This window comes from Aulonocara stuartgranti (genome assembly GCF_965226115.1).
Source record: "Aulonocara stuartgranti genome assembly, chromosome: 23".
Taxonomy (NCBI): domain Eukaryota; kingdom Metazoa; phylum Chordata; class Actinopteri; order Cichliformes; family Cichlidae; genus Aulonocara; species Aulonocara stuartgranti.
Window position 1 is genome coordinate 698,269 of NC_138958.1, and position 22,348 is coordinate 720,616.

General features: G+C 45.9%; 1 protein-coding gene and 1 long non-coding RNA gene across 2 annotated transcripts in view; one reads left to right on the top strand and one right to left on the bottom strand.

Moving 5' to 3' along the window:
* obscna (obscurin, cytoskeletal calmodulin and titin-interacting RhoGEF a) overlaps positions 1-22,348 on the top strand; it is a 39,834-nt gene that overhangs the window by 8,469 nt on the left and 9,017 nt on the right. The window contains exons 20-57 of the mRNA XM_082522935.1: positions 161-436; positions 603-869; positions 1,463-1,729; positions 1,968-2,234; positions 2,609-2,875; positions 3,023-3,289; positions 3,387-3,653; positions 3,782-4,048; positions 5,340-5,609; positions 5,772-6,050; positions 6,158-6,415; positions 6,510-6,776; positions 6,899-7,165; positions 7,284-7,550; positions 7,769-8,035; positions 8,157-8,423; positions 8,572-8,838; positions 9,075-9,341; positions 9,481-9,747; positions 9,907-10,173; positions 10,246-12,411; positions 12,486-12,558; positions 12,642-12,730; positions 12,816-12,925; positions 13,075-13,275; positions 13,407-13,489; positions 13,700-13,873; positions 13,951-14,110; positions 14,221-14,322; positions 14,420-14,584; positions 14,712-14,870; positions 14,974-15,151; positions 15,361-15,474; positions 16,679-16,846; positions 18,476-18,578; positions 18,667-18,796; positions 18,889-18,994; positions 21,404-21,512. Coding sequence (XP_082379061.1) covers positions 161-436; positions 603-869; positions 1,463-1,729; positions 1,968-2,234; positions 2,609-2,875; positions 3,023-3,289; positions 3,387-3,653; positions 3,782-4,048; positions 5,340-5,609; positions 5,772-6,050; positions 6,158-6,415; positions 6,510-6,776; positions 6,899-7,165; positions 7,284-7,550; positions 7,769-8,035; positions 8,157-8,423; positions 8,572-8,838; positions 9,075-9,341; positions 9,481-9,747; positions 9,907-10,173; positions 10,246-12,411; positions 12,486-12,558; positions 12,642-12,730; positions 12,816-12,925; positions 13,075-13,275; positions 13,407-13,489; positions 13,700-13,873; positions 13,951-14,110; positions 14,221-14,322; positions 14,420-14,584; positions 14,712-14,870; positions 14,974-15,151; positions 15,361-15,474; positions 16,679-16,846; positions 18,476-18,578; positions 18,667-18,796; positions 18,889-18,994; positions 21,404-21,512 — 9,745 coding nt within the window. The remainder of the gene's footprint in view (positions 1-160; positions 437-602; positions 870-1,462; positions 1,730-1,967; positions 2,235-2,608; positions 2,876-3,022; positions 3,290-3,386; positions 3,654-3,781; positions 4,049-5,339; positions 5,610-5,771; positions 6,051-6,157; positions 6,416-6,509; positions 6,777-6,898; positions 7,166-7,283; positions 7,551-7,768; positions 8,036-8,156; positions 8,424-8,571; positions 8,839-9,074; positions 9,342-9,480; positions 9,748-9,906; positions 10,174-10,245; positions 12,412-12,485; positions 12,559-12,641; positions 12,731-12,815; positions 12,926-13,074; positions 13,276-13,406; positions 13,490-13,699; positions 13,874-13,950; positions 14,111-14,220; positions 14,323-14,419; positions 14,585-14,711; positions 14,871-14,973; positions 15,152-15,360; positions 15,475-16,678; positions 16,847-18,475; positions 18,579-18,666; positions 18,797-18,888; positions 18,995-21,403; positions 21,513-22,348) is intronic.
* Positions 13,188-16,771, bottom strand: LOC309699765. Its single transcript, XR_014274465.1, has 3 exons — positions 16,654-16,771; positions 16,474-16,539; positions 13,188-13,257 (listed from the first exon to the last, which is right to left on the bottom strand). It is a non-coding gene; the product is annotated as an uncharacterized lncRNA (long non-coding RNA).

The window sequence follows — 22,348 nt, forward strand, 5'->3', positions numbered from 1 at the left end:
TCTGTGGAAGCAGTAACGATAAACGTTGCTTTTCAACGTACTGCACAGAGACCTGAGAAAAATGTCTTTTCACTGAACTTTGACCTGTAAATCATATTTGTCTCGTTCTTGCCTTTGTTTTACTTCACACATATAAAAATATATGTGCCTGCTTTGACAGCGATCCCTGCGACATTTAAGGTGAGCCTGAAGAGTCAGGTGGCCGAAGAAGGGAGCAGCGTGACGTTGCAGTGTGAGCTGTCAAAGAAGGGAGTCCCGATTCAGTGGCAGAAGCAGGGGCAGCTGCTCTCTGAGGAGGGATCTCGGGGAAAGTATCGCACAGAGCTCGAAGGAAAGACGGCTAAACTGACCGTTTTAAACATCCAACCGGAAGACGCAGGAAAATACAGCTGCATCACAGGAGATGAGAAAACCACCGCTGAAGTCAAAGTGAAACGTACGTTTAAATCAGTTTGTGACCTTAACTGCATCGGTCCTGGCTATTTAACCTCTGTGCTACATGAAAAAGCAGAAATAAAGACTGAATAAGAAACAAATACAGCGGGTAGGTGTAAACGGCACTTTGCAAATTCAATCACCAAAAAAGATCCATTTTCCAACAGCACTTCCTGTAACATTTAAACGGGAGATCCGGAGCCTGGTGGTGAAGGAAGGGGACAGCGGCGTTTTCTGCTGTGAGCTCTCCAAACCTGGAGCTGCAGTCAGCTGGAGGAAAGGCAGAGTCGTTCTGAAGCCTGGAGAGAAATACGAGATGAAACAGGACGGGCGCGTCACTAAACTGGTCATCAACCACGTGGAGGAGAGCGATGCCGGCAAATACACCTGCAAGACTAAAGACAGCCAATCGACTGCTGAGCTCACAGTCGTAGGTGAGACGCACCCCCGACATCTGATCGTGATTTCATAAAGCACTCTTCTTCCTTCTTTTTGAATTTTGATGTCATTATTTAACAGAGTCACCCAAGCGCAGACGTCAAAGAGGTCAGCCACATAATAGTCAGAATGAACTAAGTAGACCGTCATCACTGTGTGAACCCACTCATGTTTCCATATCGTCACCCAGTTTGTGTCACAGTGTGTCCTCTACTGTAAAGTCCTGCATCATTGAAGCCAAAGCTTCCTGAATCTTATTATGAGCAGCAGTCCATCATTTGTCTCATGCAGGCATCATGAGACAAACACAGCCTGGAATATAATGGATTAGAGTTTAATCCATTATAGCGCATATCGAATACCCGCGTCTCCTCTGCAGTAGCTTTGTAGCAGAGTGGATACTGGATTTCTCCACCTGTAGTCGTGTTTTCCACTCATTGCTGAAGTTGTACCATAAACAACCCTCCTATGCTTTATGGATTTCAGTGTGACCTTTCATTTTATCTGTAATAATTGTTTATGTATTTTTAAATCACATCCCTTTAGTGCGCGACACGTGATGTTCTCTGTGGCTCTTGGTTTTCGTTAGAGTTACCGCCTAGTTTCAAGATACTGCTAGCCAATCAGGAGGTGACGGAGGGCAGCGGTGTGGTTCTGCGCTGTGAGCTCACCAAACCTGCGTCCGCGGTGGAGTGGAGGAGAGGAGGAGAGCTGCTGAAGAATGGAGACAAGTACCAGATGAGGAAAAAGGACCTGCAGGTGGAGATGAAGGTCGCAGACCTCTGTGTGGAGGACAGTGGAGATTATACTTGTATATGTGGAGAACAGAGGACAACAGCTGAGATCAGAGTGAATGGTGAGCGCTGCTGCTTTCACTGTAGCAGTTTTCCAGCATCCTGAATGTCATAAAGCAACATTTAAAGATGAAGATGACGAACAGAAGTATGGTGACTCAAAAATGACGCAGTATATACATATATCTTTGTTTAAATCTATTTTATATGTCATTGACTTCATCTCAGTGTCTACCTGTCAGAGCTACAGCAGCATAAAGCTGACGTGCATTTCAGGATGTCTCCTCTGCTCTTTTCTAGAGCGGCCCATCAAATTTCTTCAAGACTTGAAGAATATTCAGGTGCAGGAGGGCGGTGTTGTTACACTGTGCTGTGAGCTGTCCCAGCCTGGGGTCCCCGTGCAGTGGACAAAGGGAGACACTGTCCTTTCAAACGGAGACAAATACCAGATCAAGCAGAGCGGCTGCATCCACGAGCTCCACATCAGGAAAAGCCTCCCCGAGGACAGCGGCACCTACAGCTGCATTTGTGATGAGATAAAATCCACGGCAACAACAATTATTACTGGTGAGATGCATTCAGCAACATCGTTCACGGGGCGATCGTGGCTCAAGAGTTGGGAGTTCGTCTTGCAATCGGAAGGTTGCCGGTTCGAGCCCCGACTCGGTCTTTGTGTCCTTGGGCGAGACACTTCACCCGTTGCCTACTGGTGGTGGTCAGAGGGCCCGGTGGCGCCAGTGTCCGGCAGCCTCGCCTCTGTCAGTGCGCCCCAGGGTGGCTGTGGCTACGATGTAGCTGCCATCACCAGTGTGTGTGTGTGTGTGGATGTGTAAAGCTTTGGGGTCCTTAGGGACTAAGTGCTATACAAATACAGGCCATTTATAATTAAGCTTTAACAATCTACAAATGTTTTTGTAATGTTTCTGGCTATCACTCCTTAGCAATACCAGTGACCTTTAAGCAGAAACTGAAGAACCAGGAAGCTGTGGAGGAGGGCTGCGTGACCTTACGCTGTGAGCTTTCCAAAGCTGGAGTCCCCGTGGAGTGGAGGAAAGACGCTCAACTGGTGAAAGAGGGAGAAAAAATACAAACAAAGCAAGAAGGCCGAGTGGCGGAGATGTTAATCAGAAACGTAACTCTGGCAGACTCTGGCGAGTACAGCTGTTCTGTTGGGACTGTTGTGACATCAGCTGACATCAAAGTAAGAGGTAAGCTTCACTACAGCTGGGGTAGAGATACAAACTGTCCAGCTGGGAATGACCACAGGAGAAAACACCCAGCACTTCCTGTTAACGGCAGATTTAGAAAATGACTTGTAATTTCAGATTTCACTCACTTTGTTTTCTTTTCTGTAGCACTTCCTGTTACATTTACAAAGGAGGTTGAGAATTTGGAGGTGAGGGAGGGGGACGGTGGCGTTTTCTGCTGTGAGCTCTCCAAACCCGGAGCTCCGGTGGACTGGAGGAAAGGCAGAGTGATTCTGAAGCCTGGATACAAATACGAGATGAAACAGGAGGGACGCGTCACCAAGCTGATCATCAACAACGTGGAGGAGAGCGATGCCGGCAAATACACCTGCAAGACTACAGACAGCCAATCCACTGCTGAGCTCACAGTTAAAGGTAAACCCAGCTCCCACACTAGAAACACTCAATCTGAAAGAATGAACTTTTATAAAAGTCAAATAACTCCATAACTCCTCTTTGGTGCTTCTTGCAGCGCCGCCGGTCACATTCAAGACTAAGCTAAGGAACCAGCAGGTGGAGGAGGAGAACAGCCTGACCCTGAGCTGCGAGCTGTCCAAGCCCGGCCTTGCTGTGGAGTGGCGGAAAGGAGAAGAGCTGCTGAGGAATAATTTCAAGCACCAGATGAAAAATCGAAACAGCGTCATGGAGCTGACGATCAAAAACGCACAACTGGAGGACAGCGGCCTCTACAGCTGTTTCTATGGAGATGTCAAGACTACAGCCAATGTCACAATCACACGTAAGCCAAGAGTGTAGATGTGAAAGTGTCTGGTTCATTCATGCTCCTAAAGCCTACGTTTACCAAATGAAATATGTTCTTTCCTGATCGTTAGACTTCAAATTCGATTTTCTTCTCCACATCCACAGCTATCCCGCTCACGTTCAAAATGGGTCTGAAGAACCAGGAGGCCCCTGAAGGAGGCAACGTGTCCCTGCGCTGTGAACTATCCAGGGCCGGGGTGCCCGTGCAGTGGTGGAAGGGGGAGGACCAGCTTTATCATGGAGGAAGGTATCAGATGACGCTGAAGGGGAGGGTAGCTGAGATGACCATCAGAAACATCCAGCCAGAGGATGTTGGCGAGTACAGCTGCGCCTTCGGGGAGCAGAAGACGACAGCTGAAGTCAACGTGAGAGGTATTCGAACAGTTTACTTTTCTTTATTGCATTTTATTGCGAATTGCTACCCTGGACCCATGGGCTATGTTGTCTGGGGGCTTTTGCCCCCTGGTAGGGCCCCGCTCTGGAGCCAAGCCCGAGGCAGAGCGTCTGGTGGCTAGGCTTTAGTCCATGGGGCCCGGCCGGGCACAGCCCAAAAAGGGGACACGGGCCCATCCTCCTGCAGGTCCACCACCCGCAGGAGGCACCGTAGGGGTCGGGTGCATTGTGTGCCTGGCGGCGGCCAGGAGTGGAGGCCCTGTCGGACTGATCCCCTGCCAAGGCTGAACTCTTATCCTTCAGGCCCGACCTGCGCTGTATAACTGTGCATTAAACATGCTGGAGTTGTATTTGTGGAACCGCAATCCCACAATTGATATGAACCCATTAATTTATCCCTTTCCTGAACCGCTTACCACCCCGGTGAGAACTGCGCCTCTGTCAGACCTTCACGCGCCTCCCTGACCACCGGCAGGCACGGATCCTCACGCGCCTCCTCCACAAGTAGGCGTGAACCCCCGCGCAGCTCCTCTTTTTCCTTCCTGTCACCCGTCAGGCATGGACCCTCGTGCTCCGCCTCCTCCTCCAGCGACAGCTTGGCAGGTTCCCCCCGTGCTCGCCGTGTGCTGACCTCCGGCTCGGGCTGAGCAGGTGGGTGAGCTGTTGGTGGACCCAGTGGTTGTTTCGTGGCCCTCCTCCAGGGAGCAGGAAAAGGCAACAACAGGCGGTACAAGCCGTTCCCACCTGAGGAGTGGGGATGGGTGCGGCGGGAGGCTGCGTCCTGGCTGGTTGCAACTTGGGGGCCGGCACGGGCGCCAGAACATTCCCGACGTCGGCCACTCCCATGCATTCGAGGGATGACGGTGGGGGTGGCGGCGATGTCGGCCAGGACTGGATCTGAGCCGCCAGACTCGCGATCCTCTGCATGCGGCACTTAACCAGGTCCTCCAGTTCTTCCTGCTGTGTGGCCACCATCTCAGCCGCCATCTGGGTCAGCTCCTTCCCCGGCTGGCCCAGTCGCGGGTCTGCTGTGTCCCCTTCCTGGGGTTCAGCACCACTGTAACAAACCCACAGCAGACCCGGTGCACGTTCATGCTTTCAAGCATCTCTTTATTACAACTCAAGGTTGACGTTCACGACACACACTTTTTTGCGGATGCTGTGCAGGTGCGTCCGCCTTACCTGCACGGCAGTGCAAGCCACACCCACCACACTGTGATCATCGCCTCTTTGTTAAAAAAGTAATCTGAATATCTCTTTCTTCACGCAGCGGCAGCATCGGTGTTCTTTGAAAAGGAACTCGAGAGCCAAACTGTGGTGGAGGGGAAGTCTGTGCTGTTCTCCTGTGAAGTCTCCAGTCCTAATGTGCCCGTAACGTGGAAGAAGGGCAACACCGTGGTGGAAGAAGGAGAACGCTGTATCGTGACAAAGAAAGGCCCCAGTCACACTCTGCAGATCAAGAAATTGCATCTGGAGGATGCTGGGGAGTTCAGCTGCATCACCAGGGGCAAAAAGACCACTGCCAAGTTGATTGTCAGGGGTGGGTGTATATGGCAGTCTAATGTCATTATTTGTTGAAGTATTGGGCTCATTTATTTACATGACACGAAATCCAGAGCTGACCCTTCTGAGTTGAGTTAATGTAAACGTATCAAATTCCCTTTTCTGCTGAAGCTGTATCTAGCTCCTGCTTCCTCCACAGAGCGCGTTCGGATCGTTACAGAGCTTCAAGACAAAACGGTGACAGCGGGAGAGGATGCGGTGTTTGTGTGCGAGCTGAGCCACGCAGACGTGAGCGAGGGCGTCTGGTGGCTTGGGAACAGCCCTCTGCAGAAGAACGAGATGAACCAGATGACGTGTCGCGGCCGCCAGCACCGACTGGTCCTCACCATCACAACGCCTGAGGAGACGGGCACGGTTGCTTTTGTGGTCGGGGAGGAGAGGACCTCTGCACGCCTGCTGGTTGTTCCTAAGCCTAAAGGTGAGCATAAGAACACAGTAGAGAGGGTGTATTTAAGTAAAAACTAATAAAATGCTTCAAAGTTATGTACCCCCTGATGATCACTGGGATTTGATATCAAATTCTAGTTTTATTGGAGGAGAAGCCCAAAGACACAGTGGTCATGGAGGGCGAGACGGCAACTTTGAGTTGCACCACCTCTGACCTCACCACCTTGGTTACCTGGAAACGCAACCACGTTCCTCTTCGAAATGGTGATAAATACGAGATGCGCAAGGACGGAAAAGTCAACCTGCTGCTCATCCGTGACGTCGACCCCCTGGATACTGGTGTATACTCTTGTGATACAGGAGATATGCAGAGCACTGCCAAACTCGCCGTCACTGGTACTTCAGGGCAATGAGCTAAACAATCTTATGATCAGCACGTACAGTGAGGCGTTCTTCTTAAACTATTCCCATTTCTGTCCTTTTCCCCCAGAGCTTCCTCCGTTCTTCCAGGAGGAGCTTCAGAGTGTGGAAGCTGAAGAAGGAGCTTCAGCCACCCTGTACTGCGAGCTCTCCAAACTTGGAGTTCCAGTTCAGTGGAAGAAAAACAGCTTGCCCCTGAGAGCGAGCAGGAAGTATGAGATGCGACAGGACGGTTGCTTCCTCCAGCTTCACATCAAGGAGCTCAAACTTGAAGACAGTGGCAGCTACTCGTGCCAAGCAGGGGGTGCAGAGACCAGTGCGACTGTGTCTGTGAAAGGTGTGTGAAGTGTTACTGTGTTAGCATCCTTCCAGTGGCAGAAACATAATGCGTGGTGATGGCGTGACATCACTGAAAACCTTTCAAAAGGACTTTCTTCTCCCTTTTAACACATTTTCCAGAACTTCCTCCATTCTTCAAGAAAGAATTAAGAAGTGTGGAGGCTGACGAGGGAGGTACAGCCTCCTTGTACTGCGAGTTGTCCAGACCTGGAGTGTCAGTGCTGTGGAAGAAGAACAGACTGCCTCTGAGAGCCAGCAGGAAGTATGAGATCAGGCAAGAGGGCTGCAGCTTACAGCTTCACATCAAGGAGCTCAAGCCTGAAGACAGTGGCAGCTACATATGCCAAGCAGGAAGTGCAGAAACCAGCGCAAATGTGTCAGTGGAAGGTGTGTGAATGGCTGATTTGCTTGGTTTGTTTTACAGCATCGTTAATATCTGAGTAGAAATCATTTCTGCATTTCTACATTTTCGTTCATTACTTTCAAGCCATCTTCTTTTTTGCAGAGCTTGCACCATTTTTCCAAAAAGAGCTGCAGAATATGAAGGCAGAGGAGGGAGGTACAGCCTTACTGTGCTGTGAGCTGTCCAAGCCTGGGATATCAGTGCAGTGGAGGAAGAACAAGCTGCCTCTGAGAGCCAGCAGGAAGTATGAGATGAAGCAGGACGGCTGCCTCCTCCAGCTTCATGTAAAAGAGCTCAAACCCGAGGACAGCGGCTACTACACGTGTCAAGCAGGACGTGCAGAGACCACTGCAGCTGTAACAGTGAAAGGTCTGTGATTATGGCCAGTTACATGGTAAACGTTAGTGTTCACAAGCCCTTGATCACTGGGAACTACTTTAAAATTACTTTTGATCATCTATACTTGTTAAAAACAAGTGGAGCAAACTTTAGTCATCTTTTTACATCACATGTACTTTCTATAACTTATTTGCCCTTACCTTAATTTTTCTTTTAATGATAATCCCTCAACCTTTTATTTTTGCCAGAGCTTCAACCTTTTTTCAGAAAAGAATTACAAAACATAGATGCAGAGGAAGGAGGTACAGCCTTACTGTGCTGTGAGCTGTCCAAGCCTGGGATATCAGTGCAGTGGAGGAAGAACAAGCTGCCTCTGAGAGCCAGCAGGAAGTATGAGATGAAGCAGGACGGCTGCCTCCTCCAGCTTCATGTAAAAGAGCTCAAACCCGAGGACAGCGGCTACTACACGTGTCAAGCAGGAAACGCAGAAACTGGTGCAAATCTGTCAGTAAAAGGTACGTTAAACTATAGATTTGCATTTGGTATATTTTCAGGACATTTTAACGTCTAAAGCATCACTTGGGTAATCCAGGAACATTTTTATTCATTACCTTTACTTCCTCTATTTTTTTGCAGAGCTTGCACCATTTTTCCAAAAAGAGCTGCAGAATATGAAGGCAGAGGAGGGAAGTACAGTATCGCTGTGCTGTGAACTGTCCAAGCCTGGGATATCAGTGCAGTGGAAGAGGAACAAGCTGCCTCTGAGAGCCAGCAGGAAGTATGAGATGAAGCAGGACGGCTGCCTCCTCCAGCTTCACATCAAAGAGCTCAAACCCGAGGACAGCGGCTGCTACACGTGTCATGCAGGGACGGCTGAAACTACTGCAAAAGTGTCCGTGACAGGTATGCAAAACAGAATCCACCATACAAACACACGTTTCATTCTGTATGTTGCTATCTTACATTAGCTGTTGAAAAGATATTTTATACGACTTTTGTTTATGCCTGAAGTATTGTATGTATCCTGTATGTATGATGACTTTTTCTCCAGAGCGCCCACCTGTTTTCAAACAAGATTTGAAAGATGTGGCTGCCGAGGAAGGAGGCACCGCCTTGCTGCACTGTGAAGTGTCTAAACCTGGATTATCAGTGCAGTGGCAGAAGAACAAGCTGCCTCTGAGAGCCAGCAGGAAGTATGAGATGAAGCAGGACGGCTGCCTGCTCCAGCTCCACATCAAAGAGCTCAAACCCGAGGACAGCGGCAGCTACTCGTGTCGAGCAGGAGCTGCAGAGACAGCTGCAGCTCTGACAGTGAAAGGTGTGTGCAGCGAGAAAAGACTTTTCCCAATCATTTGGTAAAGCTCTGATATTAGTGCTGCCTTCTGTTATTCTATCCTGTCCTATTATTTGTTATTCATAATCTATTAGTTTAGTTTTTTTTAATAAACTCACACACTTGAAATATTTGTAGTTTAAAGAGAAAATATAGTTAGTGATGTATTAGCATGGTTCCTTATACATTATGAATTTTAAATTCCTTGCCTATTTTACCAGAGCTGCCTCCTTTCTTCAAGAGAGAATTACAAAATGTAGAAGCCGAGGAGGAAAGCACAGCAGCCCTGCACTGTGAAGTGTCTAAACCTGGGGTGTCAGTGCAGTGGAAGAAAAACAACACACCATTAAGAGCCAACAGGAAGTATGAGATGAAGCAGGACGGCTGCCTGCTCCAGCTCCACATCAAAGATCTTAAACCTGAGGACGGCGGCAGCTACACCTGTAAAGCTGGAGGTGCAGAAACCAGTGGGACTGTGACAGTAAAGGGTTTGTACACTGGTTTTAAACTCATCCACAGCAGACATTTACATAGTAAAACAATCTATTACATCTTCTTGTACATAGTCCATTGTTCACTATGAGCTAGATATTAAAAACATAGCGTTACCTTCCTTCCTCACCTCAGAGCTCCCTCCATTCTTCAAGCAAGGTTTACATAGCATGGAAGTTGAAGAAGGACGCGTGGCTTCCCTTTCCTGTGAACTGTCTCAACCTGCAGTTATGGTGCAGTGGAAGAAGAACGGGCTACTGGTGAGACCGAATGCAAAGTATGAAATGAAGCAGGAGGGCTGCTTCATGCAGCTGCTGATTAAGGAACTCAAAGTGGAAGACAGCGGCAGCTACACGTGCCAAGCAGGCAAAGCAGAGACCAGCGCAACTGTAACAGTGAAAGGTTTGTGCATGAGTGCATTTCAGCTGCATTCACGGAGTCTTAATATCAGTTTCTGAGCACTTGTGGCACTTTAGCATTATGTAAGCTAAATCGTAGCATTCTGTATTTCTTAGTTGACCCTGTATCAAACTATTTGTTGGGCTGTTCTATCCCACCTAGAGCTCACTCCATTCTTCAACAAAGAATTAGAAAGCATAGAGGCTGAAGCAGGAGGTACAGCTTCCCTGTATTGTGAGCTGTCTAAGCCCAGCGTATCAATACAGTGGAGAAAGAACAAGCTCCCACTGAGGGCCAGCAGGAAGTACGAGATGAAGCAAGACGGCTGCTTCCTGCAGCTGATCATCAATGAGCTCAAACCTGAAGACAGTGGTAACTACTCTTGTCAGGCAGGAAGCATAGAGACCACTGCAATGGTGCAAGTAAAAGGTACGTTGATTTATTGCTGATCGGCGAGGTTACAAGAAGGTAAACACACTCATGTTCATTTCCTTTGTCCAGGACAACAACCGACTCCAGCAGAGGCACAACCTCCAACAATCATGCTGCAGGCAAAAGAAACAACTCCTGCTCAGGAGACGCAGAGACCAGTGGTCCCAGAGGGTAAACCAGCTCCTCCTGAGCCGAAAAAGAGGGCAAGAAAAGCATCAATTGCAAATTCAGAAAAAGACACGGAGCTTGTTTTTGACCTCAGACCGTCTGCGCTGAAGCATGATGATAAAGTCCAAAAGGACACTCAGCCTGCAAGAGCTGTAGAAAAAGGCACGGATGGTGCACAGAACGCAGCACATGGACAGATTAATAAAGTGAAGGACAGGGAGGTGAACAAGAAAGCTGATAAACCTGTGAGACTACAGGAGACTACAGACTATAGGGTTGACGGGGAGGTCGAGGAGCCAGCTAGGCATTTGGAAAAAGAAACTGATGCTTTACCGGAGATGAAACAAACAAGACGACATACTGAAGAATTAGCTAAAGCTGACCACGAAGAAGTTCAATCAGACAGGGCTTTGGATAAAACATGTTTTGCACAAAGGAAACAAAAAGAAAAGAAACCTGGAACTGAAAACAGCTCCGAACAACTAGAAATACATTTGGCAAAAACAAGTGGAGTTGAGGAGAAGCAGAAACATCCAGCTGCAGAAGTAGGAACGATAAGCCAGGATGACAAGTCTCCTGTGAAACCACCGCAAGGGTTGATTAGCAAAGAATCAATGAAAGATCAAAATATGACATCTTTAGAAAATGAAGGTGAACTAGACAAGACAGAAGGAGAGCCTTTGAAACCACCAACAAGATCTAAAGGAAAACTGACAGATGGAAAGCCACCAATCAAGTATTTACTGAAGGATGGTGAGGAGATCCTTCCTACAATGTTAAAGATGACACAGATCGATTCTGAAGAAGACAGCAAACAGAGAGGTCGTCTGAATAAACAAGTGTCCAAAGAGTCAGAGAGCGGAACAAAGCCAGAAAAAGAGCCGACTGAACAACCAGAACGGCCGGTAGAAAAGGAAGATGCGTTTACTCATCCAAAGCCTCCTGTGAGGACAAAAAGCAAAGTAAAAGGTGTAGAAAAACAAGTATCACGGGACACGGAGACGGATCGAGAGGAACAAGAGCCAACAACAGCAGTGGTAAAAGTTCAAGACCAACCTATGAAACAGCTTCTAAAGCCGTTAATAAAACAGGCCGAAGAGAAACCAGCATTTGAGAGGAACCAGTCAGCAACTGAGGAAACAGAGCAGCCTGCCAACCCTCCATTAAAACAGCCAGTTCAACCCATGAGAAAAGAACCGGAAATGGACCAGGACGTGAGACTGGCAGTGAAGCCAACGAGGAGGGAGGAAGAACAACAAACACAGGTGGCAGAAGACATTCCCCTCCTTTATATTTCTGAAGATGAAACTTTCTCAGAGGCTCTGACTGAGATACCAGCTGCCCACAGGGATGTCCAGCCCCACGAACCCTTTGTTGAGATTGCACTCCAGACGACAGAACCATTGAAGGAGTCTCCGCCGGAGATCGATATCAGCACCGAGGATGAACCACAAATGCAAGAGGCTGCGGTCAAGATCCAGGCTGCCTTCAAAGGCTTCAAGACGCGCAAAGACATGCGACCTGTTTTTAAAGAGGTTTTTAAGAACCAGACAGCAGATCTTCACAGTACGCTCACACTAATGTGTGTTGTCGAGGGAAAGCCCAGCGCAGTACGGTGGTTCAGAAACGGGCAACAAATTTGCAACGACCAGAGATGCAGGATTACGACCACAGATGATGGAGAATGCACACTTGTGATCAAGAACCTGTTAAACAGCGACAGAGGAATTTATACCTGTGAGGCGGTCAATAAGTTTGGTGTGACCTCCTACAATGGAAACATAACAGTGGTGCAAACCCCCCAGCCTGCTCCTGTGGCACAGAAGCCCGTACACCCACCTCTTGCAGCCATTACTCCTTTGCAGCTCGCCCCAACAAAGCCCGCAGCCCCGCCCAAAGACCAGAATGAGAATCTGCCACCGAGTCAAGCGCAGGTGCCCACGTCAGCAGAGGACTATGCAGAAAGCATGAACGTGTCGCTGTGGGAGGCCTACACGCTGACAGAGCATGCGCCCCAGCAGACCCCCCAAGAGAGGAGACGGTCCTCTGTCATGGCTGCCAGCTCCAGTGAGTGACTTAGCTTTAAAAACTTGACTGGGTCACATTGAAGCACTAATGATTCATTACTCTGCCTTCAACAGTGTCGAGTCCCTCCGATTATGACACAGCTCCCGATATGATGGAACCTGTTGAGATGTCCACAATCACACCGAGGTACCAGATAAAACATTTGATTTATTCTATGAATGTCATTTTGTTCGGCTGTAAAGATGCCAAAAATATGAATATTGTCACAGGGAAGAACCAAAACCAACAGAACAAGCAGCTCCGAAGGATGATAACGAAGAGACAACCCAACCTCCGAAGACGCTATTAAAGATCAAAGGTCAGCAAGGTTATTTATTTAATATATTATTTATGCAACTTTCTGAGCAGGTGTACTGAAGCTATCCTCTATTACAAATGTTTAGGGGCCCATGACAGTAAAATGAGGACACCATCTCCAAAACATCGTGCCCACACGCCCTTGGACAGCACAGTCTCTGGATCTGAGTCGGAGGGGGAAGAGGACAGACGAGAGGTGATTTACGTTGATTGGATGCACGTTATCATCTATTTTTATGTCCTTTTTAAGCATCAGTGGAACAAATCTGAGAAAGTCACTGTATGACAAAATAATATTGCACACGTCCCAGGCATAAATAATGTATTTGCTGTTTTCTTCCTCAGACGTCTGAAATATATGTGGCTCGAGCTCACTGTAGCCCTAACAGTGGCAGTAAGGAGAGTTTTATTCTGAAGGAGGGCCAGTTTGTAGAGGTGCTGGACTCTGTTCATCCTGACAGATGGCTGGTGAGGACCAAACCCACCAAAACCAACCCTGCTCGGCAGGGATGGCTGTGTCCAGCATACCTGGAGAAGAAGAGAAAGGTGGGATGTAGACATCCGCATGACAAACATGTTGAAAATCTATACTGTTAGTTTATTATTATATCAACAAAGACGTTGAGGATTTAAAAAAAAAAAGAGCTTTTAATAGTTATAACTGTCATTTTAAACAGGAGACCTTCCCTCAGCTGAGAGCACGTCAAGAGGATCTTGATGGAATTGGATGTACAGGAGAAGAGTACAGGAGAGGCCTGAGGTGCGTCATACTGCCAGATGAGCTTTACTAGTATTGGGATACTGGATGACTTATACTGATGATGACTAAACTGTGTCAGAGTAAATACATGCATACATATTTCATGTATGTTCATGCACTTCTACGATACTTTGGTGTTGGTCATCACAGCTGGTCCTGAATAACATCTTGGCTTCTGTGATGAATCCATTTGTTTCCCTGTATCTTTAGTCAGTTGATCCAAGGCCTGATTGACGGAGAGGAGGAGTTTGTGAGAGAGATGAAGATGTTTATATCTCAGCAGCTAAATTTTCTGGACTCCAGCTACCGCATCCCCGTTAACGTCCTCAACCAGAAAGAGCTCATTTTCAGGAACATCAAAGACATCGTGTTGTTACACGAGAGGTGATACACACGTGCTAGATCAAAGGCAAAACGCATCAACGTGTCAAATCACAGTAACAGAACTCGTGTTTTCTCAGGTGTGTCCTTCCTGGGTTGAGGGAGTGTGCCACAGATGATGACGTGGCCATGCATCTGATCAAACACAGAGAAGACTTTGAGAAGTATCTGCACTACATGGTGGGTCAAGCTCAGGCAGAGGCCTGCATCGCTGACAAGGCCATCCAACAGTTTTTCAAGGTATTCACAACTGAATTCAAGTATAAACATTTAATGCTGCTGAAACAAAGGTGTGGAGAGCAGGATTACTACATCAGTCTAATGTGTTGTTGTTTCCTGGCATATTTCAGGAGTTACCAGAAGCTGGTAAGCTGGACGGTGCTGTTATGGATGTCCTTACATTCCTCCAGCAACCAGTGGAAAGAATTCAAACTTACCAAGCATTACTAAAGGTCAGCATATAGATTTAATACCATTTAACATTTAAGGCTATTAGGGCTAATCTTCTTTAAAGTGTGTCACATGAAAAGTTCAACTTTTTACCTGCAGGAGTTAATCAAGAATAAAGCTAAGAGTGGCCAGAGCTGCCATCTGCTGGAGGATGCTTTCTCTTTGGTGTCCTGCCTTCCCTGGAGGTCAGACAACCTGCACAAGGTGTCTCTGATTGAGAACTACCCGGCTCCTCTTATTGCCCTGGGCGAGCCCGTGCGTCAGGTGGGCAAAAATGACTTATATACAGTTTAGATCTGGTTCCAGCATGAAACAAGCAAACCAAAAAAACTGTCGTAACATTCTAGTTGTGCAGAAACGCACAAATGATTTCACGTCTTCTTCTCTTTAGGGATCCTTCACAGTGTTGGAGGAGACTCCAGAAATTAAGACCACCTCTAGAGGGCATCAGAGACAAGTCTTTCTCTTCAGGGAATGCATTGTACTGTGTAAACTGAAAAAAGACACCAGCATGAACCGAGACACCTACACCTTCAAGAACAAAATGAAGGTAAGGTCATTTGTCGTTCTGCGTCGCACCACGCCGTACACTTACTGCTTTTCCTATTCTTCATGTCGTCCTCCCACTTACTCGTCCTCCTCATTGTCTCCAGCTGAATGATGTGGAAATAAAGGAGACTGTGGGTGGAGACGAAAGGTCTTGGGGCTTGTGGCACGAACACAGAGGCTCCATAAGGAGGTACACGCTGCAGGGCAGCTCCACGCTGCTCAAACTGTCCTGGCTTAAAGACCTGAAGGAGCTACAGCAACGTTCCAGCCTGCCTACTAACAGTAAGTCTGTTAGTCCAGGTACTGAACATCGAACATTTTTATGATAAAACCATAAAACTAAATACTGTTTCATTCATTAACCTAACACGGCAACATTCAGTTCTGAAACGCTGGATTAAAAGTTATTTCAGTGATAAACAGTCAAAGATAAACTGATGGGTCCAGTTACGCTGTGTGCTTGATGTATATTTGTGTGTTTGCATCCACAGGTCCCCCAGTGTTTGGCTCACTGCTGTCTGACTGCACATCGAAGATGGGACAAACAATCAAGCTGACCTGCAAAGTGTCAGGATCTCCAAAACCAGAGATCAGCTGGCTCAAAGGTTTGAAAATAGACACATAATTGTAGTGGAGATATCAAAGATAGGCATGGCTGTGGCACTGATTCAGTCTTTGAGCACTACGGTCACCCCGGTGTGTCGGCCAGAACACCACTTAAGGCCAAATTGCCCAGAGCACGAAAGAAGGAGAGAGCTTGAGGTTCCGTTTGAGGCACTTTATTGTCACCGCTTAATTTCTGGGGCTGTAACACAGCGGGTGTACATAAGTGTGTGTCTGGGTGTGTGTGTGTGTGTGGTTTCCTACAAAGGAAATAAACAAGGGAAATAACAATAGAAAATTATACTTCACATGGTTGCATCTGTTTGATGTTTTATCAGATCAGATTGTTTGCCCTCATTCGCATACATATCTTGTTATTTATGCCGTCGTGTATCCACATTTTGCATTCAAAGTAACTCTGACTTATATGAAGAACTGACAGTTAAGCCAACTTTTACATACTGTGCTGAACACATTTATCAGACGACCACCTAATGTGAGGCTTACACCTGCCCTGAAGTACCAGCATCATTTTTATGCTTCTGTAATGGTTAATCCAACATTTAATACATTTGTGTTTTCGTGTTTTTATATCAGGTTGTCTTGTAAGTTTGTTGCGCACTTCATCACGTGCCAATCCTTTGTCATCTGAACTCGTGTTAGGTATAAAACTGCATTTCACCTTTTCCACTTTAAAAATCAACCCAGTGTCTCCAAAAGTGGATTCTGTTCATCTGGACGCAGCGTTTTGTGGGAGAAACGTTTGGTCACTCATCCAGGTGACTGCTTCAGTCTCAGCTGACTGCAGGTTTCAATCTTATAAAGAGTACATATGATGACTGAAACCAGCCCACTGAAGGAACAATGGGCTGGGAGGTCAGTTCCTTCATCTTAATTATGCAAATTATCTTCTGAAGCAGTCACCTGGATGATGACGAAACGTTTCTCCCACAAAACGCTACGTCCAGATGAACAGAATCAACTTTTGGAGATTTACTTACCTGGATGATTGAGATGCATCAAGACAACCCAAAAAGGTGGTTTCACTTTCAGGTATTACTGTGTTCCTAAAAAGAAAAGAAAACGTGTATTTGTGTGACATGTCACGGAGACAGTGTCCAGAATAGCAGACGAGTTTATCACCACATAATTGAGTGTTATGGTCACAGTGATGAACCTACCTGGATCCTGATCCCTTCCTCCTAGATGGCCTTCCTTTGGAGGACGACCCACGTCACATCATCACCGCAGACCGGTCGGGCTCCTGCAGTCTCATCCTGGACAGCCTCACTGCGGAGGACTCCGGAGAGTATGCGTGCTACGCTACCAGCTTCATGGGCAGAGCTGGCACTCTGGCTAAGGTGGTGGTGCAGGGTGAGTTACCAATCCGAGTTTAAGCTATGCTAACACTGGGGCTCGATTGATATGTGCGCATGCGTCAGACGGCACGCAGCCTGTTTCAGCTGCTGATGCTTTTGTCTCCTTACTTTAACTTTTTCTTACTTTTGTCTTTGTCTTTTACTTTGTATGTTAGTGTTTGTTTTGTCTTTTCAAACATGTGGATCGAGAAAGTTTTGGTTCTCCTTGTTGTCAGGGAACTACTTTGTATAATTTCTCAGCGATTGATAAAGTTTTGTGATGCTGATTTACTTACAAACAAATCTGTGCGTAAATCACGCGACTGTTTCACGCACGTATCCATGATTGATCAATATTAGGAACACATTTAGACGTAAAACAAATAAAGAACTTCTTGGTTGCCTTAGGAATTTAAACACAAATCTTTAAAATGAATACTACACCTACTACACCTACTACTGCTTTCACCATTACTTCTACAACTAACAACAACAACAATAATTATTGTTTTTATTATTGCCTTTTGGTTATTATTTACAAAAATGTCCTTTTTTTTAAACAGCATAAACAACAAAATGCACAGAATTGCAACAAAAAGAAAACATGTAAATTAAACAAATTACTAAATGTAGCGATGTGGCCTTTAACCTTTGTAATTTAAACATATTCCCCTATACGTTATTTTATTTTATCATAGCTTAAACATTACCTTTCTTCAGGATGACTTCCATCACGGCAGCGTGATTTCTTGATGCTGAGAATTTGGATCTTTCTTTTCATTGTAGTGAGTTTTTGTTTTTAGGTTGACACACGGCACCTTGTCCGTGTCTTCCACCTGTTTCTCTTCTTTCTCGTGGTCTGTTGGGCTTTTTCGTATCAACTTTGTGTTTTTTATTTAAGCTGCAGTGATCTCAGGGGAAATCATATTCGTCGCTTTTTATTTATTGATTTATTTTTAAATGTTTCATCACTCCAGTCGAAACACTTTGAAAAGCTACACCTCTTCCGTCTTACTCCTTGGACCTCAGACAGCATTGTGTAATTTTCTATAGTCTGACCTTATTCCCTGCCTGAGAGGTGCGGGCTTCGTTCTTACACCATAGTCACCTGTTTTGCCATTTCACATCTGTGCTTCTTTCTGCAGAGAAATGGAGCGGGGCAGTATGCAGATAGTATGCTGATTGCACAACGCTGCTGTGTCTGAATGATTTTGATTTACTAACATGCAACAACATACACCGTTATGCACGTTTCATAAATCCAACTTTAAATTTGCCTACAAAGGGTAAGGGTAAGAACATTTCCCCTGAGAGCTCCGGAGTTACTAGAATAGAATAGAATAGAATAGAATAGAATAATCCTTTAATTGTCCCACAAGGGGAAATTTGGTTGTAACAGCAGCCAGAAAGACACATATACAAACAAACAGGACACAGGAAAGAAACATACAGTTTTATTCTTACATCAAGGACAGTGGTTACTATAAACAGAGTACTGTACAGTTATTAAATTAAATAAAATTACAAATAAGAGGCAAACCCAGGTTGTAGTGTGAATACTTACCTCTTATAATATTAATATAATAGCTGCTGCTTTTGGTTGTTTCTAGGCTAAACCTGATCTTTTCATGCTTCTTTTCTCCAGCTCCACCCAGATTCGTGAGTCGACTGGAAAGTGCTTGTCTCATTGAAGGAGAGGACATCCAGTTCTCCTGCTCCACATTCACCACTCCGTTACCGAGAATTAGGTATCGCAGCGCAGAGCTGACCGCTGTAGTCGCTTTACGATTTTGCAACTATTGTGTTTCTGAATGCAGCGCTGCTTGCTCTTGACAGGTGGTTGAAGGATGGCAAAGAGTTGACTGACCAGCAGAAATACTTGATTATGAATGATGCACGGAGCGGGATCCTGTCTCTGACCGTCGTCAGGGCAACTGAAGCAGATATTGGGCAGTACGAGTGTGAGGTATAAAACATCGTCCGTGTGTGAACACAGCTGGTGTCACTAATGTCAGAGCTCTGCCTTTGATATGTATGAAAATGTTTTATTTTGTTCAGCTTTGGAATGAACTTGGTGGCGTCAAGTGCAAGGCAGGTTTATGCCCCGCCTATGTCCCCCCGACTGACCGCGAGAATGACCAATCACAGGACTTACCTCCTAAAGGTAAGACAGTTACAGCCAATGAAGTTAACATCCTCCACCTAGGATGGGAACCCATAAGAGCCTTTTTAAGTGGGTGGGGGTCACACTGTCACTAGTTCAGCTGCGTTGGAGAAAGGGTGAAGCACATGCCATTGTCCAGTCACCCTGTTCTTACATCACACCATGTGACATCTCTTCCCTTCACTACAAACAGTTTGGATCAGTTTCACCTTTCCACCCTTCATTCATTTGATCAAGTTTACACCATTTTCAGACTTTACTCACGTTTTCCTTTCCCCGTTTCACACACACTCACATCATGAATAGTTCCCACCACCCTACCAGCTGTCACTAGATTCCTAAGGATTATGGCGTTGGGTGTAGTCTGCACTGTAGCTGCATGCCACAGAGTTGATGCAGTTTCCATTTGCACTGTGCAGCAAATGCAAAATCCTAACTATTAACTGTCATATATCACACGAGATAAAACCACGTCAACATTTATTCACCATCAACCCATTTCCCATTTGGCACGTCATGAAAAATGCACACTTCATATCCATATCATCTCAGTATCTGTAACTACCATCTTCCAGCAAAAACCAACTTACACATAAATATCTCATCCTCTCTAATACTAATCTAAAACCTGAGTCATTGTCTGTGAAGCTTCTCAGTCATCCAGGTCATCGGAGTCTAAGGAGCTTGGAAAGAAAGGCGCCTGGACTTCTTTAAGTTGCTTGAAGACGTTTCACCTCTCACCTGAGAAGCTTCCTCAGTTCTAGGGTCAAATGGTGGAGAGTCCCAGATTTAAGCCCTGTGGGAGTGTCCCCCCAAGTGTCACCGTGGGGATGTGGGGAAAGGAGGACCCAGGCGTGGTGCTCTGTGTATAAGCAGTGCGTTTATTTACAGTGTGGTAAATATCGATGCACAATTAATCCCCGTGCTCCCCAAGACTCCCGTGTGTGTCTTCCAGTGGCGTCCGTGTTCGTGCTCCCCGCTGTCGTGACTCTGCACACCCTGTGCGTGCTGTCCTTCCTCTCCATGCTCCTCCTCCCGCGGGCAAACACGATCAGTACTTCCTGGATTAACACACTGACTTGGAAGTTTCACGCAATGATCCCGCGTCGGAGAGAGCTCCACCACACTCTCAAGTAGCTCCTCCGACGAGGCCTGATCAGCTGCAGGTGTGTCACGGACTTCAGGTGTGGCCAATCACTTGCCAGGGCCACACCCACACACCTACATACACACATATATCTACAAGCAGGGAGAACGAGGGACAGCAATAACAAAATACATATATAATAATAATAATATAATTCATAACTGCTCCGGGACCTTGGGTCGCTCCGACCCAGGACGCTGACACCAAGAGGGACATGGACCCCCTAATGATCCTCCACCTAATCGCACGGCCAAGGTGTGTAAATCTGGGACTCTCCACCATTTGACCCTAGAACTGAGGAAGCTTCTCGGATGAGAGGTGAAAGTCCAGACGCTTTTTTCTTTCCAAGCTCCTCAGACCTGAGTCATTGTTGATCTTCTCTAATAACAGACTGTAGAGCTGTAGCACGTCACCCTCTGCATGTATGGGACGTCTGAAATGTTTTAGGATCACATGGTGTTCTCAAAGCTAACATTTGTTCTGTTGCCATAACAATGGGATCTAGTGGCTACCATTCAACATAGACACCATACCTTACTGCACAGCATCCCATGAGAAGACCCCGTATGCAACGTTTTGTGTGTTTCATCACATTTCCACTGTTCACAGAAGGCATGGATTCAAACTAAACAGATAAATATACAAAGCTTGGAAGTAGCTGTTACTGAATATTATGCAGTGATTTTCCAACTCTGCTAGTTTTGCTACAGAATCCACACTTAAAGCAGAGCAATACAGTAGAATAGAGCAATCAGTGTAAGTATAGCATGTACGATCTAAGTATATCTATATTTTCTGGACTGTTGACGCCATGTTTGTCCTTCCATTGTCCGTAACTTACGTATTTTCTCATCTTCCCTGTACTGGTCCTAAAGCAGGAGGTTCCTCACATGGACAGTTCCATGTAAGTCATCATTGTCATGATAACAAATAACCACTCAGCATCCTCCTCTCTCCTCTTGCCAACGCATGCCCAGCTAACTCTTCACTCCTGTGAACAAAAGATGGTCATGTGCTGGGCAAGTGTCACTTTTGCGCCCGTCTAGCAGGGGGCATGTGTCCATGTCCTGTTGATGTGGTGGGTTGGTAAGATCCAACCCAGAGGCTGAAGGTAAGGATCACAGCACATTGTTGCTGTTCCTGCGCTGTAAGGTAATGTACCCTACGTGTTTCCTTTTTCAACATATTAATAAGAGTAAAATCCTTTGAAATATATAATTACTGCCATTGTTTTCTGTCTGAGTTGGTTTTGATCTTCGTAGATCCCGACTCAGAGGGCTGGTCTGCTGCATTTGTGAAGAAATGGTTACAGGCTGATTTCAACCCAACTTCTATTGCAAGGATGCTTTTTCCTCCCGAAAGTCCTGAACAGTAAGTTCAGCTTTATGCACTGACATTCGCTTCCACATTACATCCCGATCATGTTTTGAATGTTTGTCTCTGTTTAATGGTCTGCTTGTGAAACTAGATCTGGATTTTAAGCATTTACTGTGTAATAACCAGTGTTGGTCAAGTTACTTGAAAAAAGTAATCAGTAACTAATTACTGATTACTTCCCCCAAAAAGTAATCCTGTTACTTTACTGATTACTTATTTTTAAAAGTAATTAATTACTTAGTTACTTTTTAAAAACATGATTTACAACCTGAGTAGGTGATAAAGTGATAGATCTTTCAGCCCAATTCTACTTTTTCTGCATAATCCATCATACAAAATGTAATCAAATGGAAAAGTCTCTTTTTAAAACTTGTTTTATTAGTTTTAATCTTTTAACTTTATGCATCAAGCAAAGATTTAATTATATGCAACATTCTCTGACTGGAAGAAATTAGTTTAACATTTAAACCTATTTTCTGCACATTCCAGCTCATAAAATAAAATATTTTTTGTGTTTACACTCAGTCTTTCAAATAGATGCAAGTAAAACACAGCAGAACATAAATAAAGTCAAAGACTCAGCGGTCCTGTTGCTCTATTTTCACCTGTAAAGCAGGAGTGGGGTAGGCGGAGGTTTACCCTGGTGCAGGTGTGCTGCGGTCAGTGGAAGAATCCGCGAGTTTCTCTGTGAGTTTCCCATTACGTCGTAGCTACTCGGTGCTTGTTTGGAAGTTTAGGGGTTTTTTCGCTGTAAAAAGAAGTTTTCTTCCCACGCACAGCGGACACTAATGTTTTTGTCACTTTTTATGGAATCAAACTCAAAGTAAGGT